We start from the raw sequence: 21,240 nt of genomic DNA on the forward strand, positions 1-21,240 counted from the left end.
AAAAATACATGAAGCAGCCGTTTGGGAATTAGGCGCTTATTCTGCCCAATGCAAGCCAACAATATTGTGAGGGGTATCAGTTGGCGTTCCAGTGTGCCTAGTATTAACAGGGCGCAATGTGTATGAGCCAGTTTTCACCCTTGGTTTTCCCTTGAGCCTTCTTATCACTCCAGTTTGCATTTTTGCCATATTTCGGGAACCCAGAAAAAAACAAACAAGAGATGAAAGAGGAAACGGACACGACGGCAAACCAAGAGCTTGTGAATGATATGAAGCTGAATGCTGAAATTCAAGGAAAGTTCACCTACCATGATACTTTTGAACATGGGTTCAGTGGAGGAGCTGGGGGAGAAATAAGAGAGACTTGGGAGAGAGGGAAAGAACTTGGCCGAGGAGGCTTTGGCAGTGTCTGGCTTGAAAAATGCGTGACGGACCAGGGCCCAGCCAGGCTGCGAGCCGTAAAGAAGATTCCCAAGCCACATAACCGCTCACAACGGATTTACTGTGATCAGGAACTTCAAGCGATCGCAAAGTTTTCTCAGCAGAGAGTCAGTGTTTCACATCTTCAACCCGGAATATTTATTGAAATGCTAATGTCTACCAGTACAAAGGACTATTCGTGAGATGCTTGGGTTGGTTCGACACCCCCGAAAGCATCTTCATAACAATGGAACATATCAAACTAGGAACCCTAGGAGCCCACTTGAGAGCCCCTTTGCCTGAAGGTGAAGCACGGCGTATCTCTTCGCAGCTTCTATTGGGCCTCCAAAACCTCCACAAAAATCATTTCGCTCATCGAGATTTGAAACCAGATGTCAGTAATGACCGAGGATTAATCTATATACAAGCCTTACTAATGTGTGATTTCAGAATATCTTCGTCATGTGCGTTGGCCCTAGTTGGTGGGTTAAGATCGGTGACTTCGGTTTGAGCAAGCGGTACAACCGAGCCTCCGGCTTGAAAACGAATGTTGGTACAAAGCTGTTCCTAGCGCCAGAAGTGCTATTGCATAATTCCGAGTCCACTTACACACATGCCGTTGATATGTGGTCGCTTGGCGTGACTATATTCTTCGCTCTGACCCATGTGTATCCATTCGAGAGCATCGAAGCTCTATGTGAATACTATAAAGGAAATTCCCAATTTCCATTTGCACCTTTGGCCTCGCGTTCTGTTAGCCAGAATGGCCAAAGGTTCCTGGAGGCGTTGCTGAAAGCTGATGCGTCAACACGAATGCCTACTCAAGAAGCCCTTGAAAGCGCATGGTTGGGATCGCTAGCCACGAATTCTAATTCTCCAATTGCTTCCCAGTTAGCTTCAAAGCTAACATTGGAAAAAGCCAGGCCAGACGCAATTCCGGGGTCTTCAGGTGCATTGGGAGGCCACACGTGGAGTGATTTCAACAGATCTTCTTCCAGCTCTACTATGGAACCGGACCAATCCCAGAATCGGTCAGGTTTGAATCGTCTACAGCCGCAATCTTTGAAGGTCTCGAATGTAGAGAAGAATTCCCTGGCCGAGGCCCAAAACACAAAGAACCAATCACTCTGGAATGAAGATGAAGAGAGAAGTGATGAAGGTATCAGACAATATGCCGACGGGGACCAGCAAACTATTCGTCGAAAGCCCGTCGGCTCACTTGAGCATCGCACGTTCCGAGGCAGCAGGGTAGAAGGCAACTACGATGAGGGAAACCTCAGATCTACAAATGAATTAGAGGATCTCGTTTCCATGGGCGAGGCTCTACTTAACGACAATGATTACACCAAAGCAGAGGCGGTCTACCGACGGGCCTTTAAAGGTTACAGAGATACTCTTGGCGCAAAGGGTGAAGGGACCTTAAGATGTCTTTTTTCCTTGGGTCAAGCCCTCTACAAGCAAACAAAATACGCCGAGGCAGAGATAGCTTACCGACAGGCCTTTGAAGGGTACAGAGATACTCTTGGTGCAAAGGATGATGAGACCTTGAAATCTCTCACTTTCCTAGGTCACGCTCTCTTTAAGCAAGGAAATTACAGTGAAGCAGAGAAAGCTCACCGACAGGTCTTTGATGAACATCAATATACTTTTGGTGCAAAACATGAAAGAACCTTAAGATCTCTCTTTTGCCTAGGCGACATTCTCTATAAGCAAAAGAAATACGCGGAAGCAGAGAAAATCTTGCGACAGACCTTTGAGGGCTATAGAGACACCGTCGGAGCAAAGAATTCGAGGACTTTGTCTTGTCTTTTTTCCCTAGGCGATGCTCTCAATAAGAACGAGAAATACACCGAAGCAGAGAACGCGTACCGACAGGCATTCGAAGGATATCGAGATGATCTTGGTGCAGAGCCTGAAAAGAAGTTCGATTGCCTCCATGCCCAGGGTAAAACTCTGTACAAGCAAAAGAAATACATTGAAGCAGAGAAAGTCTTCCGACAGACTTTTGACGGCCGCAGACATACCCTTGGCTCAAAGCATGAAAAGACGTTAGAAAGTCTTAATTTTCTAGGCGATACTCACTACTTTCAGGGCAATTACATCAAAGCAGAGAAAGCCTATGGACAAGCCTTTGAAGGCCGCAGGGATACTCTTGGTGAAACCCATAAATTGACAATGAGGAGTCTCAATCGCTTAGGCGATTGCTTCTACAATCAAAACCAATGGGCGGAAGCAGAGGAAGCCTACCGACGGGCATTTAAAGGCTACAGAGAAACTCTCGGAGCAAGCCATAAACTGACAACCAATTGCCTCGATTCATTGGGTGACGCTCTCACCAGACAAGAAAGATACGACAAAGCAGATGCAGCCTATCAACAGGCCTCTAGGGATCGTCGAGAAGGAAAGCCGGGTCTCTTTAGTAGGATTGCCAAATTTGGAACAAGAAAGTGAATGTTTTACTGTTGAGTCATAGGCTTAGAAGAGACTGTGGTTGCTCTAAATACCTAGGGCCTGTTTCTGTATTTTTGTATCTCTTAGTATTTTTTTTCTCCGTACCAATTTGCTACTGCGATAACCATTCCATCTGATGTTCTATATTTTGCTTTGAATACGCCCATCCATGACTGATTTAAAGTACGACACCTCCCGAGGTCCCATTCATCGCGCGATTTGGAAACTGTTGTAGTTCAGAGTGTTACGACACGTCTAGGAAGACCTATACGAGAGGGGCCAGAACCCAAGAGTATAGGCAGAGGAGTATACTTCTACATGCGAAGGGCCCTAACGGAGTTGGGCCGGAGAAGGGTTGACCCGGTATGCCGGTGATCCGCTTAGCTAAGCCGCACAACAGAAGTAGCACGGCGGGAGAGCTGCATAACAGCTCTCCAGTGATTATATTACCATCAATCCAGACAGCAGCAGTACAGGAGTACGCTGTGCCGTGTTATCACTCCCATCCATCCAACCCCCTAAGACCCTGGTCTTAACATTCTCACCACCGAGTCGTACCATTGTCCAACGATACAGGCTGAAAAGGGTGATATTCAGGTGTAAAAGAGTCATATTCATGAAATCAGTGATAATAAAGAGAGTAAGGGTGAGGGTGAGAGTGAGGGTATAAGAGAGAGTGTGAGAGAGAGTGTGAGGTTGAAGAGAAAGAGAGGGGTTTCATCCGAACTTTCATGTTTCATCCGATGAAAGTTCGGATGAAAGTACGGATGATAGGTATTTGCCCGCATCTCGCACCTCTGGTCGTATACGGAAGCGCCCTGACTAGCCAATTGGCTTTCATGTAATTAATTAGGTGTTTTTGACTATTATTTGTTATCATTCATCTATCAAATTTTCTCAGATCAATAAGGATTACCAATTCCTGCGGAAATGATTGACTCCTGAAATTTCAGGCAGTAGGGGTTTTGTGCACAAAACCCCATCTCTCAGTAGTAAAAGTATGTATTTTATTCATGGTATTTAACAGCTAAAATACTAAGAATACAGCATATTTTTCATAAATTATGCCAAAAATGAAGATCCACTTTCGCGGGCCTTACGGGCTTTTCACGGGCTTCCTGTCCATGGACAAATCACTTTTTGTCCACCTGGACAGGCCCGCGGGCCGTCCACACGGGCATGCCCACGGGCCTGCCGCAGTCTACCCAGGTTTGTGAAGAATGTTTTCAGGAGCACTGCTGGGATGGCAGCATTACTGAAGGTGCCTCGGAAGACCTTGTGCTAGACCCTACCTTGGTTTTGGATCCAAATATTAGCTATGCTGAGTGGAGTGGGATGCATCCTGATGCTTTAGGGTATCATGACGTTGATGCTTATTTCTATGTGTGGACAAGCGATACAGCTGGATTGGGACCCCACAAAGATAGTCTGTGATTTTGTCCAAGGCTTTGTGTTTTCTTTCTTGCATTGCCTTTATTTAAAGCTGGTCATTGTTACAGAGCAGGGGCAGGGGACTTCATATAATTGAATTGGGAAATGATAAATTCCAAGAAATCAGGCACAGGGATATTTCTGCAACTTGTATTGGGAAATTTTGTAGACTCGATGATAGTAAAGATGCGTCGAGTACTTTATAAAAAAAGTCTTTAGGAAGATGGGCCGGGCCTGCAGCGCCGAAAGCTGTGATTCCCAGAAGCCATTCCGTTATGTTTCTGTTAGAGCACTTGTGCTTACAGTATCACCCTGTCGCCCTGATAAGCACTACTCGTGCATTACCTGTAGTTAAGGCACTGGACTGTCACCCACACACCTCCACAATAATGCAGCTGCAAAAGCAATACTACAACAGGAACACCTGCAAATCTCTTAGGCCCTTGGTCGCACCAGATCGATGCGGCCCGCCAAGCATTTTTAGCCACTGGCTAAGCCACTCGCGCTGACGCGTCCGTGCACCGAATCCTAGTCAGCTTGGCGAAAGCGAAATCCACCCTACTTAATGGGCGGTCCCAGAACTTCTTTCTGCCATCTACAGCTTTGCATCACTCCTGCGGCTACCGCCCTGCTTTTATACTCTCACTGCTCATGACAACCCCTCCACTCATGTCCGATCCTCCGAAAAAGAAGAATTACTCGAAGGGTTCTTCTAAAACCTGTCGAAATTGTGCCAAAGCCAAGATACGGTGCATCCGACACAGGGCGACCGGGAGTTGTGACCGGTGAGTTATACCCATAATATGCGCTTAGCATGCTCATCCTGGGTATAGATGCGATCGTCTAGGAAAGATTTGCCAGTACAGTGGGGATCCAAGCACATTCTTCGAAACGAGTCGTGACAACAGTACATATAGGTCTGATTCTAGATATATACTTTATTTTCTTATGCTGACTGTGCCAAAGAAGAATAGATGCACTGGAAACCAAAGTTGACCAGCTACTGTTGCAGTCAGGCACTCGGAGTCTTGTAAGTGATAGGCTATAGTGGCACGTTGACGGAACATTGTCTGACGTTTCCGAAGAGAGACGGTAGCATGACAAATGGACCCCCAGTCAGTGTTGCTGCGATTGGCCCTGCGCCTTGCACAGATGTAATTGACCAAGGCCTTCTCACGATCGATGCGGCCAATGTCCTTCTGAGAGGGTATCGGACTACGCTTGCTCTGTACTGCCCGTTTGTTATAGTCCCACCACAGGTAAACGCGGAGATGTTGCGGCGAGACAAGCCCTTCCTTTTCCTTGCACTTATCACAGCTGCCTTATACGATAATATGCCTCTGCAGCGAAAGTTGGAGATAGAAATGAAGAAGGCAATTTCCGAATGCATGGTTGGTGGTGGGCAAATTTCCTTTGAGACTTTGCAGGGACTTTTAGTCCACATTTCATGGTATGCGACAATTTTCTTGGCTTCTCCGCCTTTTTGACTTCTTCTGAAAAACGGTATAGGTGCCAGTATCACTCCAGGCCACGTCGGTACGCTCAGTATTTAAATCTTGCGATTAGTGTCATTACTGATCTTCAACTGGATCGATCCCCCGAACATCGATTTTGGACAACTCGAGTCAGCTTCGATGGGGATGACGACAAAGACACAGTGTCCTGGGGGCGAGAAGAGAAACGCGCTGTAATTGGCTGTTTCTATTTCTCATCCGCGTAAGTGAACTTATCGTTCGAACCTATAGAATCTCTATTCAGCGACTAATACGTCTAAGGATATCGCAAATCCTTCAAAAGCGGTTTTATTTCCCATATCTACCATATCTAGAAAGCATTGGCGTGGATTTGACAACAGATCCGGAATATGCGTCGGACAAATATTTTCTTTACATTGTGCGACTTCAACGTATTTCAGAGAAGATCGCTCTCTATTCAGCCCCAAATTTTCCTGAGCCTAGTAAGGCCAACAATGAGCATTCGTATGACGAATTGAAAGCAGAACTTTCATTATATCAGACGAATTTGCCATTTCCTTTGACTGAAAACCGTTAGTTGATTTGAGCCCCCTATAATCATTCGGTTCTGATTTCCAAGCGCAGATATTCTATTCACGAACTTCCATGCAGTCCAGCTATGTTTATGCCAAATCTCTGTCTTTGACCACAACCTAAACGCGCAGAGCATGCATCATTCTTTACCTTATCAGATCGATGCTTTGCGCATGGGGCTCGTCGTGTCCAAGACCCTGCTCGAATTTTACATATCCCTTCCCCTACGCCACGATGTTGCTTTTAATAATGCCATCTGGGTTCAGCTTGGCTTCGCGGCCACTCTTGCCTGTAAGCTGTCTGTTGCAGCTATGCGTCCCTCAGTCCATCCCCACACATTTGACCTGTGTCGTGCATTTGACATCTCCAAATTTCTGAGCCGCTGTATTCTCCGGATCCAGGCCCTAGTCACGCCAGACATGGATGCGTCTGGCGATAGGGATGTGTTCTACCACTACGAAAAGCGCTTGAAGCGCGTTCAATGGTGGTTCGGAAATAGGGCACTATGTGGTCTCAACAATGACTCTTCAAAGCACGACATTCCGCTAGGAGAAAGCCTAAGCTCATCTACCGTAGCTGAAAGCCAGTATCTTGATGCTTCACAGCCTCCAATGGAGGTCTTTGATCCCCACTTGCAGTGGCCAGGACTTTTTCCTGATGCCTCAATCGATGAACTTTTCGTTGACTGGGCAGGGCAAACAACGTCATCCTTTGAGCAACAGCACATGGCATGAATCGGTTGGTTCAAGTTCTGCCATAAAAATACCCCGCCAATATCTCGGCAGGAAGGTTCTTTCTGATACATAGACATATAAAGTATTTTCCTTTAATAATTTACAAAAGTCGCAGCCAGAAGTGCCCTTATATTTCCATTAAACCATGAGGCTTGTAGAGGTCCGATCGCAGAGTCTTCTGGGACTCGTGCGGAGACCAAAGATCACAGTAGCCATCATAACAAGCGCTATTGCCGCTCCACACCACCCCAAAGGATTTCCAAACACAAGTTGTGACACGGAAAACTCGTCACCTCGTGGCACACGAGATTCAAACATCATGAAGATGGAATCTTCCGTGCCCAGAAACATCTCGCGTGGCAAAATATTAATATCCGAGCAATTCCTCGAGGAGCGAAGCCACTTGGCAAGAATACGGCTGATGTGAATGGAACCTGTATCAAGCATGGCCGTCACATATTCTGACAGTAATGAGCCATAGCCGCGGATATTATGAAAACTGAGCGCGACATTAATCACAAAGGGATGTTGAGGCTTGCTTGCAATCCACTGTTGGCTGACTCCGTATGGCCAGCTTTCAGGCAAAATGGCCTCAGTGCCGTGCAGAAGAGGCTCCATAGGCAGTTGGCACCCGATCTCTGGATCCAAGTAAACACCTCCATAATGCCAAAGTAGAAAATATCGCAATGCATCGACCCGTTGCAGTGGCAGTCGATACTCCGTATATGCTGAGAGAAACCATGCGAAGTAGGATTCTATGAACTGATGGGCTGTCTCATCCGTCCAGACATATTGTACGTAAGAAGGGTTTTGCTCCTGACAGGACTTGCTGGCATTTATCCATTCAGCTGGTGTATTGGAGTCCAAATCTCTCCACATCCGGTGTATAAATCTTGGAATGTCCTCTGATACGCCGTTTGGTGCATTGAAGGTTACATTCAAAGGCTGGTGCCCGGTTGAAGTCGAACCAGAGAATAACTTCGAGGTTCCGCTTTCTTCTGGACTCATATTTACAGAAAGGGTGTCCATATTAAGTGAAATGGCTCTCAATGTAGATGCAAATTGCATCGATGAGTAAATCGAAGAGACGCAGAGCAAAGAAAGAACGAAAATGGAAGTAAAGATCAAAGGCACTCTTGAAGCAACGCGGCGAATCCAGGGCGATAACGAGACAACCGGGATGGAAGCCTTCAACTTGGCGACCCATTCCAGGACATGAGGACTGGTGTTCTTTTTCATCGCAGATCCGAGCATGTTGGTGTTGGAAAACCCAACCGTACCGAGAATAAATGAGATTGTAATCCTTTGGTAGCTGGCTTCGGAAACAATGAAAAGGTGGTAAAGGGGGAATGAGAGGCAATTTTGTACAACCAGGAACTAAGGATTCAACACAGTTAGCGCAGTAAATCTGGCTTTCGATGAATCTCATTAGTCATATTGATTTTTCGTTTTGAAAAGGCGTTCTTGGCACTGCCGCGTAGGGTGACCAATCCCCCGTCCACCTGCTCCTTGGCGAGTCCTTGGCAATAAAAGCATTCAGAGGGCATGGGAGGCGTAGTGAATTGCTGAAACAACATCATCTGCTTCGCCCCAAGCACGTACATTTGAGCTTTCTTTGTGAATTCTCCGTGTCCGCACTCATTTTCCGCATCTCCGTGTCCGTGCCCGTAGGAGAATCCCCTGTCTGTGCCTGATCCACTCGGCCGATCTCTTGGCAGTGTGATCCAAGCGCTGCGGGAAACGGCCCGACCCCCACATGGGGCGGGAATTCGGTAACAAGGCTAACCACCAGTTTTCGTATGTAAGGGTATTGTCCCATACAGATATGTCAAATTACCGTAAAACGCCAGAAGCTTACGAGAGACGAAGATGCCGACTCATAGCTTGGCTCGATCTCCGATAAGTCCTACGGACACGGACCTACTGGATACAGACTTTTGACAGTCAAATGCAACAAAGAAAACGTTCTCTTTTAGACACGTATAGACTGCCATAGGTAAGCCACTTACAAGTACATATCCAGCATCAGTGTCAAAAAGGTTATAACGCACCTTTAGAACGAACAAAAAAAAATTGAACACTAATCAATTACCGTCGAAATGGCAAATTCAACAGGCTCCGATTCTTGCAATTTGGACACCTGCCCCATCACCGAAGCATATGTCTACTATGTTCCATCACTGGCAGGAAACGCCTTCTACCTGGCTCTTTTTGCTATCTTCTTGGTTATACAATTGGGGCTGGGTATTAGGTACAAGACTTGGGGCTTTCTAGCTGGTTTATTCGGCGGTCTGGTGCTGGAAATCATTGGATACCTGGGAAGAGTACAGCTGCACAACAATCCATTTGTCTTCAGCTCATACCTAGAGTGAGTCACCATGTCCTAGGTCTTCTCGCACTCCGCGTATGGCCACTCACACGGACGGTTATAATCTAGATATCTTATCTGTCTCACCATTGGGCCGGCATTCTTCAGCGCATCAATCTACATTTGCCTTGGACGAATCGTAGTAGTCTATGGCGAGCAGATATCGCTCCTTCGACCTCGCACCTACACTATGGTCTTCGTTTCTTGTGACTTGGTCTCACTGATCCTCCAAGCCGCCGGTGGAGCTATCACTTCGATTGCCGACGCTGATCAGCAAGATCTAGCGCAAATTGGCGTCCATATTATGATTGCTGGTTTGGCAAGCCAAGTTGCTTCCCTCGTCTTTTTTATGGTGCTTTGTCTCCAATATGCGTGGAGTGTGCACAAGAATTCGGATTCTCTCAATAAAGCAGCAAATATGATTGAGCTCCGAAACAGCTTTAGATGGAAAGCATTCCTGACTGGTAAGTTTGTCAACTTTGTTCACTCATAAAGTGCTTACCACAAATCCAGGCCTATTCTTGGCGACTATTACCATTTTTATACGGTCTGTATTCAGAGTTGCGGAGTTGAACGGTGGATTCCACAGTTCGTTGGCGAACAACGAAATTCTTTTCATGATTTTGGAGGGAGCCATGATAGTGATCGCCATTCTATGCTTAACAGTTCTACACCCGGGTGTCTGCTTCGATGGCCAATGGAATCAGACTAAGTGGAAGTTCCGCCGATCAATCGATAGTGAGATGGACCTCATCTCCATCAATGCAGATGCGACACGGAAGTCCCGAGACATCAACTCTAGTTCGAGCTGAGATTGATCATTAATGAATCAGTCTCCACCCTCCCTTGCCTTGTTTAGTGTCAAGCGTCCTGTCTGCCGGCGAGTAGCCATTCTTTGCGTTCAAGATATTTGTTAGATTTCCGTGATGTCACTCAAGCATTTTACTTAGCAAGTGAATAGAGTCGCCCGCCCGTTTGTGTTCGGAAATTGGGATAGAGACCAATGTTACTCAAGTTCTGTTTCAAGTGTGTCAATACGGTCAGAACTCGGTTATAGCACAACGGCAACTAACATGCTCAGAGTTGTAACACCATATTTGCGTGTGTGGACCTACTTTTATGAGGTTTACCATATAAAATATTCAGATATGACACACTTTCTTTTCAAATAATCTTTGCCTTTTATCTTCACTCAGTGATACCCTTAATAAACACCTTAAGCTAATCAGAACGTCTGAAAGCTTTACTCCACTCCCTCTACCAACATGCGTCAGACCATTCAATGAGGGTAATAAGCGTGCTTTATTAATCGCTTAAAAGTAGATCTCACATTCCTTTTAGTCTGATATTAGGTTCAAAGCTATATAGACTTCCATTGAGCCTAGAAAGCCCACGGCCTAGCCTAACCTAAACTATAAGAAGGTTAGGCTTTGGGCTTAGTTTTCCGGCCTATAAGAGGAGCCATATCAGAGTCTAGACGCTGAAAAAGGTGGTTACATTCAATCTGTAGGTCTTCAGGAATCGCGTTAAGAAGCGTACTTCTACTTTCCTACGAAAGCTTCTTTAGGCCACTAGACCGAGGAAAGAGGCTCTTGAGTGGGGCCTTATACGCTTGCTCGAGCAATTGTGGTCTTGATCGTACGAATTAGGATGTACGAATACCGTTCTTGGATCTCTCTATACAACCAACTAATCACTTTTAGCTTAAAAATCTTGAAGCACCTATCCGGAGCTAATCAACAACGTGTAGAGGTCTGCGCAACGTTGTTAATTGTAGTCAAAAGACTATATTATGGCTCACCAGCCCGAACTGGAGGTACTCTGAATTATGACATGACAGCATACGAATTATATAAACAAACGCGCTATTTGGGTGTTCAACTAGCATATTTAGTAAGTAAGCGGTGTTAAAAGAGGGGTTCAAATTCATGGAACGCCGCTGTATGGCACGTATATTTACTTGGATATAATACTGTGTTATAAGTAAGGGCTGACTATATACTTCATTGATCTACTCGCTCTCTACATATGCCTATCAATTAACCCTCATAGTCCTGACAGTACTTTCCTCGTCACCAATTGACTTTCATCTTCTAGGGATCTTCAACATATAAGCTATGGTATTTTGTACGACTTTGGATCATAGTTCATAGTGCGATTGGTTTGCGTCTAGGATAGCAAAAGGAAATTAAAGACTAGCACATGCCTCGCAAAACACTCCGATCAACCTCAATTTTTCAGCAATGGTCCAAATATTGAAGCATCAAACATAACTCAACAACGCTTTCCGCCTCCAGCATAGACTTTAGCAGGCCCGTGGGCATGCCCGTGTGGACGGCCCGCGGGCCTGTCCAGGTGGACAAAAAGTGATTTGTCCATGGACAGGCCCGCCAAGAAAAGCCCGTAAGGCCCGTGAAAGTGGAGCTTATTTTTAGGCATAATTTATGAAAAATATGCTGTATTTTTAGTATTCTAGCTGTTAATTACCATAAATAAAATACATACTTTTACTACTAAGAGATAGGTTTTTGTGCACAAAAACCCAACTGCCTGAAATTTCAGGAGTCGATCATTTCTGTAGAAACCGGTAACCCTTATTGATCTGATAAAATTTAATAGACAAATTTCAATAAATAATAACTAAAAACACCTAATTAATTACATGAAAGCCAATTGGCTGGTCAGGGCGCTTCCGTACACGACCAGATGTGCGAGATGCGGGCAAATACCTATCATCCGCACTTTCATCCGAACTTTCTTCGGATGAAACCCCTCTTTTTCTCTTCGACCTCACACTCTCTCTCACATACTCTCTCTCACTCTCACTCTCTTCATTATCACTAATTTCACCCTTTTGCCCTTGAATCTCACCCTTTTCACCCTTTTCACTCTCTTCACCCTCTTCTAAAGATCGGATAAAAGCAAGCTCTGTCTCTTCTATCTCAAATTTGGTAGCACGACTATAGAGCATAAGATCTCTAATCGTACTAGCCTTCAGACGACCACGCCGATAGTGGCAGATATCACGTGCTGAGTTAAAAAGCCTTTCTACCCCAGCACCCGTAGCGGGGATAGAAAAGATATCACGTGCAATTTGCGCAAGAATTGGGTATTTGGTCTCATTTTCTTTCCAAAATTGTCGAGGATTCAGAAGGGTCATGCCTATAGACACAAATTATTAGCTTTCAGCCAAAAAGTGCTAAAAAGTGCTAAAAAGAAGCAAAAAAAGTAGTAAAAGTAGTAATAAGTGTAAATTACCTGATTGAAGATAGTGAGATAACTCATCTTGGACGAAAGGACTCTGCACTTCTGGGGTTAGTAAGCTTTCAAGCTCACTCTGCTGAAGTATGATAGAGGGTATACTAGTATGACTAGTAGATTTGCTTTGATTGTTTTTGATCCGATCTTTTAAGCTTATCTCATATTGACTAGCATAATCTTGATCTGACCAATCAGGGGTTTGAAAGAAGTGGAGCTTATGCTGAGGGGCAAGGATTGTCCCATGTGCATATAGGTTACCAAGCTCAGGGCTATCCGTCTGACTATAATAGTCAGAGAGCTTAGCCTTAGCTGCTTCTAGGGCTTGAAGCATATGCTGCTTCCATGGAATCTAAAGAGAAGATATCAGCTTTTTTGACTAAAAAGATCGGATGAATGAAAAAAAGACCGGATGAAACTTACCTTTTTCCGCTGCAGCTTCCGAATCGAAGCTTCCAGATGGGCAAACAGCTTATTGTAGATTTGGAAGACAGTATGGATAGTAATATCCTTTGTTTTGCACAGTACTGTGGTAAACTGGTAAAAAGGCTCTGTAATATACAGTAAATAGTCGATTTGCTGCCATTCGTCTGAAGAAAGCTTCATTCAGTAAGCTCTGATATTAAGCAATACCGATCAAGCTCTGTCCGAACTCGCTTAGCTCGCTGTAGCATCAAAAAGGTCGAATTCCACCGAGTCCGGACGTCTTGAAGTAGAAATAAGCGTACTTTCGTTGGATCTTGAAGCCCTAAGAACGTGTCTCGTCGTTGTGGGCTTGCGTTGATATAGATAGCTAAATTCCGAGCTTTTTGAAGAGTTTTAGCTATACCCTCTATACCCCTTTTGCTGCGGGAGAGATCTTCAGACCAAATAAGGTCAATTGTATCATTCTCAGGGCCTGCTTTCATCTGTCCAAGCAGCTGCTTTAGGCTTAGCTGAATCACGTGGGCCATACAAGGATTTCTGATAAATGAGCATGTAGGGTATTCAGCTTGGAGAGATGTGACTAAAGTATGATTATTTGACGCGTTATCAGCTGTAATAGCTATAATTCGGTCTGATAAATCATATGCTTCAATAGTAGTTTGCACTACTTTTGCAAGGTTTTCACCTGAATGGGTCCCTAATAGGGGCTCAAACCCTAAAAGCACTTCTCTATACTCCCATGATTCGTCAAGAAAATAGCCTGTTATGGCGATAAATGCTTGCTGAAAGGGGGAGGTCCAACAATCGAGGCTAAGCGAGAGCTTCGAAGTAGGGGGTAGGGTATCGAGGATAGCTCTTTGTTGTGAAATTGTCGCTTTTTCTAACCAGCGTTGAATTGTCTGACCACAGGGGAAAGACAGGATAGAAGGTGCTGATTGGGTAAGCTGTAGAAGATTCTGGAAGTGTGGGCTTTCGATTAGGTGAAAAGGGAGGTTTAGACTAGTAAAAGTAGTCAAAAGCTGCTTTTTCCATAGATCGTCTGAGAAGGGTATGGTAGGATTGGTGGTTGGGGACCTTGGGGTCTATTATTAAATAGCTTATTAGCTTTTTTGTCTGAAAAAAAGATAGGGTGAAAAGATGGGATAAGAAGAAAAAAGATCTATTTACCGCTTTCTGCATAAGATGCTGAATGCTAGGGCGCTTTACCCTTATTAGGCAGCTCTGTAAATGCCGCCGGACTGTATTTGTACCAGTTGCCTTCCAATTAGGGTGCACAAGTAAGGTATTACAGTGAATACACATAACCTTAGGTTCTCCAGTCTGTAGGCTAGCAACTTGCTGTAGACTTACCCAAATCTCAGAAGATTGACGTTTTCGGTCCCATTTCATTGAATTGCTAGCTGGTTTAGTCCCATACTGGGTTTTCAGCCACCAATCAACGAAATTTCGACTTTCTACCTTTGTCCAGATAGCATATTCAAAAGTTTGAAGTTTAATAGTCCGAATTGCTGGTGGGAGGGGTGGTGGTGGTAGTAGGGGGTATGGTAGCTGAACAGATGATATAGAATCAGATGGATCGATACCATCATAACTGTCACGGGCCAGTGCCCGGTATAAGGTCACGTGCACCACGTGACCATAACAACCTAACACACAGAACACCTACTTAATAATTCTCTCTTTAAGCTTTTTGTACACAGTTCGTGGCCTAGCTCAATTGAACATAAATTCTGCTTCAGCCCTTCACATACAAAAAGCTTCCAATTGGATATTGTAAAAATCTAAAACCATAGACGAATCGTCCCTGAATCAAGAGTGATTCGGCGACGTGACCCCTAAGTGAAGATGCAGGAGTCTACGAGCCCACCATCATGGGCGCAGACGCTGCTGCAGCAAATGGCACAGTCACAGGCCATACAGAGCGAACAGAACGAGCGAATCGACATAGAACGCGCAGCGCAGGAAGAATTAATACGACGTTACGACCAAGAGCGCGTTGCCCAAGACGAACGAATCCGTCGCCTAGAGACCATAATAGAGCAATTAGCCCTACGGCCAACAACGACGACAGGGGAACCAACTCCGGCACGAACCACCGTTGGATCGACCCCGGAACCCCCACGATTAGAACCCGTATACCGCCCGAAGGCACGACTGCCAGACCCGACCCCGTTTGGAGGAAACGCAGCCGACTGGCCAACGTGGCGTGTGACAATAGAGAATAAACTGCATGTGGATGGCGTAGCAATTGGCTCGCCCCAAGATCAGTTTATGTACGTGTTCTCTAGGCTTGAGAAGCTCGCTTGGAAGAATACCGGAACCTTTGTGAAACTGCGACGAAACGATGGAGATCCGCAGACGATTCTGGATTACCTTGAGGGTATTTACGGAGACCCAAATATCAAAGCACGTGCTGCGAGACGTCTCCACCAGATACGCCAGTCGGATAGCATGCCTTTTGCGAAATTTCTACCTAGGTTAGAGAAGGAGTTTGCAGACGCAGGTGCCCTCGAATGGCACGACGAAGCGAAGAGGCAGATCCTATTGGGATCCCTGAATAAAAGCATGACGAATTCGTTGATGAATCGTGGTATTCCCGCTACGTTTTCGGACCTTATTGCTCGGCTCCATGAAATCAGCACCGATATGGACGCCCTTAGCATCAATACCCCAGAAAGATCGCACCGTGTATACGCCCAGAAGCACCAGGACTCAATGGATTGGACTCCAACCACCACAGTCAACCAAGCCGAATTCCGCACGAAACACCACCGATCAGGGCCCGAGACGAGTAGGCAGGCGAAGTGGGTCGACCACGAAGAAGTAGAGAGGCGACGAGACGAAGGAAGATGCCTTCGTTGCGGTAAGCTGGGCCACTTTATCGCAAAGTGCCCCCTACCAGCCACACAACACCAAGGACCAAGAGAGAAGCATCTCCGCAGGGTCCAAAGCAAGAAAGCCAGATACACAAATGATCGTGGATCAAATGTGTCATTTTCCGAGGACGAAGTCTCCTTAAGCGAGGATTCGGGAAAAGAGTAACTCCTGTTCTGAGTCGCGAACAGGAGCGAAAGGGGGTCGAAAGGCTGCTGAAACGAGAAACACTACCATTTTTAGTCGACGCTAGGGTGAATGAAATCCAATTTACACAAGCCCTAGTCGACAACGGATGCCGTTGTTACGCAACCGTGAATGAAGCGTTAGTTCAGTCGCTCCACCTCCCGCGCATTAGGATACCTACGCGGATCCTAGATGGAATAGTCCCGAATCAAAGCCGAATCACCCAAGTTACGCACTTTAACCTGGATATCCACGGCCACCAGCAAGGACGAGTATTCGCGTATATTATTCCCCAGCAGGAGGATAGTATAATATTAGGAGATCCTTGGCTACAAGACGTTAAAGGTCGATACTCAGCAAAGAAAGGGTATATCGATATATTTGCGAGAAACGGAGAACGAACAAGGTGCTGGAATCGCGCAGACCGCACGATCGGACCAACCAACGTAAAGAAAATACAAGTCAAGAAGTCGACAGCTCAGGGGTTGTACGACTTTATGCACAACGAGAAGCAGCCGAATCGACTTCGAATCGGCAAAGTCACAATAGACGACATTGAGAAGGCGCTTCGTCCAAAGAAACAGGATGACCCTAAGGATAAGCTGCCAAAGCACTATTGGCGGTGGTTGAATGTCTTTAGCCAGCAGTTGGCTGACGAATTACCACCGAATCGACCAGGAATCGACCATAAAATCACCCTAAAACGAGACCAGAACGGTATTGAGGAACCACCCCCATATGGTCCTCTCTACGGCATGAACAAAGAAGAACTCCTATATCTACGAAAGACGCTAACGGACCTTCTTGGAAAGAACTTCATACGAGTAAGCAAATCGCCCGCCGCGGCCCCAGTCCTACTAGTGAGGAAGCCAGGCGGAGGTATACGATTCTGCGTCGATTACCGCGGGTTAAACGAACTCACCGTGAAGGATCGTTACCCGTTACCACTGATAAGAGAGACGCTAAGGAATATGGGGCAGGCCAGATGGTTTTCTAAGCTGGATATTATCGCTGCTTTCCATAAGATCCGCGTCCAACCAGGAGAAGAATGGAAGACGGCGTTTCGGACACGATACGGCCTATACGAGTGGAACGTTACCCCATTTGGGCTGACTGGCGCACCAGCGACTTTTCAGAGGTATATCAATAAGATCCTACAGGAGTATCTTGATGATTTTGTGTCAGCCTACGTAGATGATATCATCATCTACAGCAGCGGAACGCTAGAGGATCACCGGCGAAAAGTAGGACAAGTGCTACAGAAACTGCAGGCAGCAGGCCTACAGTGTGATATTGGAAAATCGGAGTTTGAGCAGGATTCTGTGAAATACTTAGGGTTCATCGTACAAGCGGGTAGGGGAATCCATGTTGACCCGAAGAAGGTCATAGCTATCCGAGAATGGGAAGCACCGAAATCAGTACGAGATATACGGAGCTTCCTTGGATTCGCTAACTTCTACCGCCCGTTTATACCCCGATTCGCCGACCTTTCGGCACCCCTAACGAAATTGACGAGAAAAGACGCCCAATTCACGTGGGATAACGACTGCCAACGAGCATTTGAAGAATTGAAGGGCCTCTTCATTAACGCTCCGATTCTAGCACATTTCGAAGAGGATAAGGAAACAGTTATCGAGGCAGACGCATCAGGATGGGCCACAGGAGCCGTCCTATCGCAATACGGGTCAGACGGACAGCTACGCCCGTGCGCCTACCTCTCCCAGAAGCTATCGCCAGCAGAGTCAAATTACGAGATTCATGACAAAGAGCTGCTAGCGATTATACGTGCCCTCCGAGAGTGGAGACCAGAGTTAAAGATGGTGCCCCGATTCACTATCGTAACGGACCATAAAAACCTACGATACTTTGGCAAAGCACAGCACCTAAACGAACGACAAATGAGATGGGCGGATATCCTTGCGGAGTTCAACTACGAACTAAAGTATCGCCCCGGGAAGCTCGCCGCGAGACCTGACGCACTATCACGGCGAAGCCAAGACACCCCACAGCACATTACGGACGAAAGACTATCGAATCGGTTCCGAACCCTACTGAAAAAGGTGCAAATCAAGACAGGACGACCTGACTTACTGGCAGTAGAGGGGAATGACTTTGAGAAGGAAATACCCCTATTCGAAGAGCCTACGCTACAACAAGAATGGAAGAACGCGAGATCTACTGATCTAGAGTATCAGAAGATATGCGAAGCCCTGGTAAAGGGAGACCGGCGAATCACCGCCGAAACAAACGTGAAAACGACCCTATCGGAGTGCCACCTAGACGAACGAGGGCTACTCCACTTTAGGCAACGGATATGGATCCCAGACAATGAGACGCTACGCACAGGGATTATACAGAAGATCCACGACTCTCACGTCACAGCACACCCTGGCCGAGACGCTACCTACGCGATACTATCACGGAGGTTCTTCTGGCCAGGAGCAGCGAGAGATGTACGACGCTTCCTACGAAACTGCACAATTTGCGGCCGTAGCACTGTATGGCGCGACACAAAGCATGGGCTATTGAAACCGCTACCGATTCCGCAGCGAATATGGGCAGAATTATCCATGGATTTTATCGTGGAACTACCCCCAACAGCACACACAGGTGCAACGAATCTGATGGTAATCACGGACCGGCTTACAAAGAGCGTGATCCTTATAAGTATGGTAGAGATAACCGCTGAGAGAGTGGCGGATGCGTTCTTTACCCACTTTTATATGCACCACGGGCTACCACGAGCGATCACAAGTGACCGTGGGTCCCAGTTTGTGGGTGCATTCTGGCGAATAGTATGTGAGAAGCTGTCGATTCAACGTCGACTATCGACCGCTTTCCATCCGCAATCCGATGGCGCGACAGAGCGCGCGAACCAAGAAGTCGAACGGATCCTACGTGCATTCACGACCTACACGCAGGATAATTGGGATACACTACTCCCTATCGTTGCCACAGCGATTAATAACCGCAACGCTAGCGCAACAGGACTATCCCCGTTCTTCTTCACACATGGTTACCATGTTGACCCCATCGAGGTAGAAGAGATAGAAGAACCCCGCGAAACCCGTACACGACCAGGAATCGCGGGCGAAATGTTTGTGAATCGACTACGAGAAGCCACCGACTGGGCCCAAGCCGCGATCGCTTCTGCACAAGCTCTACAGGAAGAGCAATCGAATAAGCGACGACAGGCCGCACCAGTCTATAAGAAAGGCGACTGGGTATGGCTAAATTTACGGAATATACGCACACAGCGACAATCGAAGAAGCTTGATTGGCTGCATGCCCAATATCGAGTCTTAGACGTCCCCACACCTCATACAGTACGATTAGAGGTGCCCACCGGCGTCCACCCAGTATTCCATGTGGAGCTAGTTAGGCCGGCCGCTTCAGACCCGTTTCCATCACAGATTGTGGACGATTCACATCCCCCACCAATGCTGGTTGACGGAGAACTTGAATACGAAGTGGAAGAGATAATAAACGTGAGACGTCAGAAAATCGGTCGAGGATACCGTGATGAAGCCCTAGTGAAATGGACAGGTTGGGCAGAACAAACCTGGCAGAGGCTCGACGACGTACGAGATTGCTCCGCATTAGATGTAGACCTCATACCCGCCCGCGGGCGGCCCTCAGAGGGCGGCCTACGGACCCGCCCGCGGGCGGGCGGAGGGCCGGTCCAGCCTGCCCGCGGGTCGGGCTGGTCTTTTACTAGCCCTCATGAGGGCCGCCCGCGGGCTTTTCGAGGGCCGACAAACAGGACAAACAGTACACATACTTTTGAAGACCCATACTCGCATAAATTATGCAGTTTTTCAGCTGTATCTTTAGGTATTTACTTTACACTACTCTTACTGATTTTGACTAGGGTAGTAGTATTTTCTTATGGATTGATAAAAAAGATGAGATAAGTGAGATAAGTGATTTATGAATGGTATTTGCAGCTACTAGATATATGTCTAGTTCGAAGTTTTCCGGCGCTTCCAACCCTCAGTTTCATATCCATTAAGAAGTGTTGAGCGCTGCCGAACCCTCCCTGAATAACGCTGTGTACTAGGTAAGCTAGGCTCACTACTTGTTTTATCCTCTATTAGAGTCCGCTGGCTCTGTTCAACTTCAACAAGGGGCTGGGCTAGGCTAAAAACTTGGGTTCTTGGCGAAGATGCATCACTATCACCATCACTATCATGACCACAATCATCATCTTCCTCATTATCACTGATGGGCTCACACAGTTTCAAGCACGCGAAGTTGACTAGTCGCGTTATGATTATTCTAAGAGAAGTAATCATAGTGATCATGGTAATCATATTATGATCTATCATATTATGACCCACTTTTTCTACTACTACCTTCCTCTATTGGTCAGAATTTGAACGCTAGTTAAGGGCCGCCCTCGAAAAGCCCTCGAAATATGCGGGCGGCCCTCAGTTCAATAATCCGCCCTCAAAAAATGGGTAGTCGTGATGCCCCCCCCCAAAAATCTTCCACAAACTCTTCTACCAAATCATAATTTCTAACACTTTACTATTATACCATATATAATTTAATAGTAATTACTAGCAATATATCAAGTAGTTATCGTAATTTCACCTTTTGATTCAATTTTTAATCATAAATACTAGCATTCGAGATTTAAAGAGAGTATTACTAAGTTCCTATGGAGGATACACTATATACCCTAAGTGCAAATATATATTTCTACAACTTCAACTTGTAGACTTCGCAACATTCAAAATTACCAACCCTATCTTCATAATAGTAGGCTAAAAGTGAATAATATCTATATTACCTATCATTATATACTATAATACTACTTGATTTCTTAAAATTTCTCAATAATAATAAGGTAATAAAGTAGAAATGAAAGATGGAAACCAGAACAGTGTTAAAAAACAGTAATCTATTAGGATGACTGAGCAATATTATGCGTCTAAATTAGGAAAGGTCAACTTTTTTTATGTAAATGCGGGCGGATGAGGGCCGCTCGAGGGCGGCCCTCTGAGGGCTGAGGGTCCGCCGAGGGCCGGTAGTACCGGCC

The 21,240-nt window shown here is 46.1% G+C and overlaps 5 protein-coding genes across 5 annotated transcripts; 4 read left to right on the top strand and 1 right to left on the bottom strand.

The window, feature by feature from the left end:
• Positions 1-221: 221 nt before the first annotated feature.
• N7520_002044 (uncharacterized protein) lies at positions 222-2,871 on the top strand (the record flags this gene model as incomplete). Its single annotated transcript, XM_057135979.1, has 3 exons — positions 222-548; positions 605-814; positions 871-2,871. 3 exons carry the CDS (start codon positions 222-224, stop codon positions 2,869-2,871), a joined length of 2,538 nt encoding a protein of 845 aa, XP_057001915.1.
• Positions 2,872-4,971: 2,100 nt separating this feature from the next.
• Positions 4,972-7,084, top strand: N7520_002045 (fungal specific transcription factor domain-containing protein; the record flags this gene model as incomplete). The annotated part of the gene is made up of 6 exons (XM_057135980.1): positions 4,972-5,087; positions 5,269-5,332; positions 5,388-5,752; positions 5,812-6,018; positions 6,078-6,349; positions 6,402-7,084. The coding sequence occupies 6 exons, from the start codon at positions 4,972-4,974 to the stop codon at positions 7,082-7,084; spliced, it is 1,707 nt and encodes a 568-aa protein (XP_057001916.1).
• Positions 7,085-7,222: 138 nt separating this feature from the next.
• Positions 7,223-8,338, bottom strand: N7520_002046 (glycosyltransferase family 32 protein; the record flags this gene model as incomplete). The annotated part of the gene is made up of 1 exon (XM_057135981.1): positions 7,223-8,338. The coding sequence occupies one exon, from the start codon at positions 8,336-8,338 to the stop codon at positions 7,223-7,225; it is 1,116 nt and encodes a 371-aa protein (XP_057001917.1).
• Positions 8,339-9,183: 845 nt separating this feature from the next.
• N7520_002047 (RTA1 domain-containing protein) lies at positions 9,184-10,264 on the top strand (the record flags this gene model as incomplete). The annotated part of the gene is made up of 3 exons (XM_057135982.1): positions 9,184-9,452; positions 9,522-9,916; positions 9,966-10,264. The coding sequence occupies 3 exons, from the start codon at positions 9,184-9,186 to the stop codon at positions 10,262-10,264; spliced, it is 963 nt and encodes a 320-aa protein (XP_057001918.1).
• A 4,717-nt stretch (positions 10,265-14,981) lies between these two features.
• Positions 14,982-16,178, top strand: N7520_002048 (uncharacterized protein; the record flags this gene model as incomplete). Its single annotated transcript, XM_057135983.1, has 1 exon — positions 14,982-16,178. The coding sequence occupies one exon, from the start codon at positions 14,982-14,984 to the stop codon at positions 16,176-16,178; it is 1,197 nt and encodes a 398-aa protein (XP_057001919.1).
• Between the last annotated feature and the right edge of the window lie 5,062 nt (positions 16,179-21,240).

The sequence above is a fragment of the Penicillium odoratum genome, assembly GCF_028828045.1.
Source record: "Penicillium odoratum strain IBT 22623 chromosome Unknown utg000001l_segment0_segment0, whole genome shotgun sequence".
Classification (NCBI taxonomy): Eukaryota; Fungi; Ascomycota; class Eurotiomycetes; order Eurotiales; family Aspergillaceae; genus Penicillium; species Penicillium odoratum.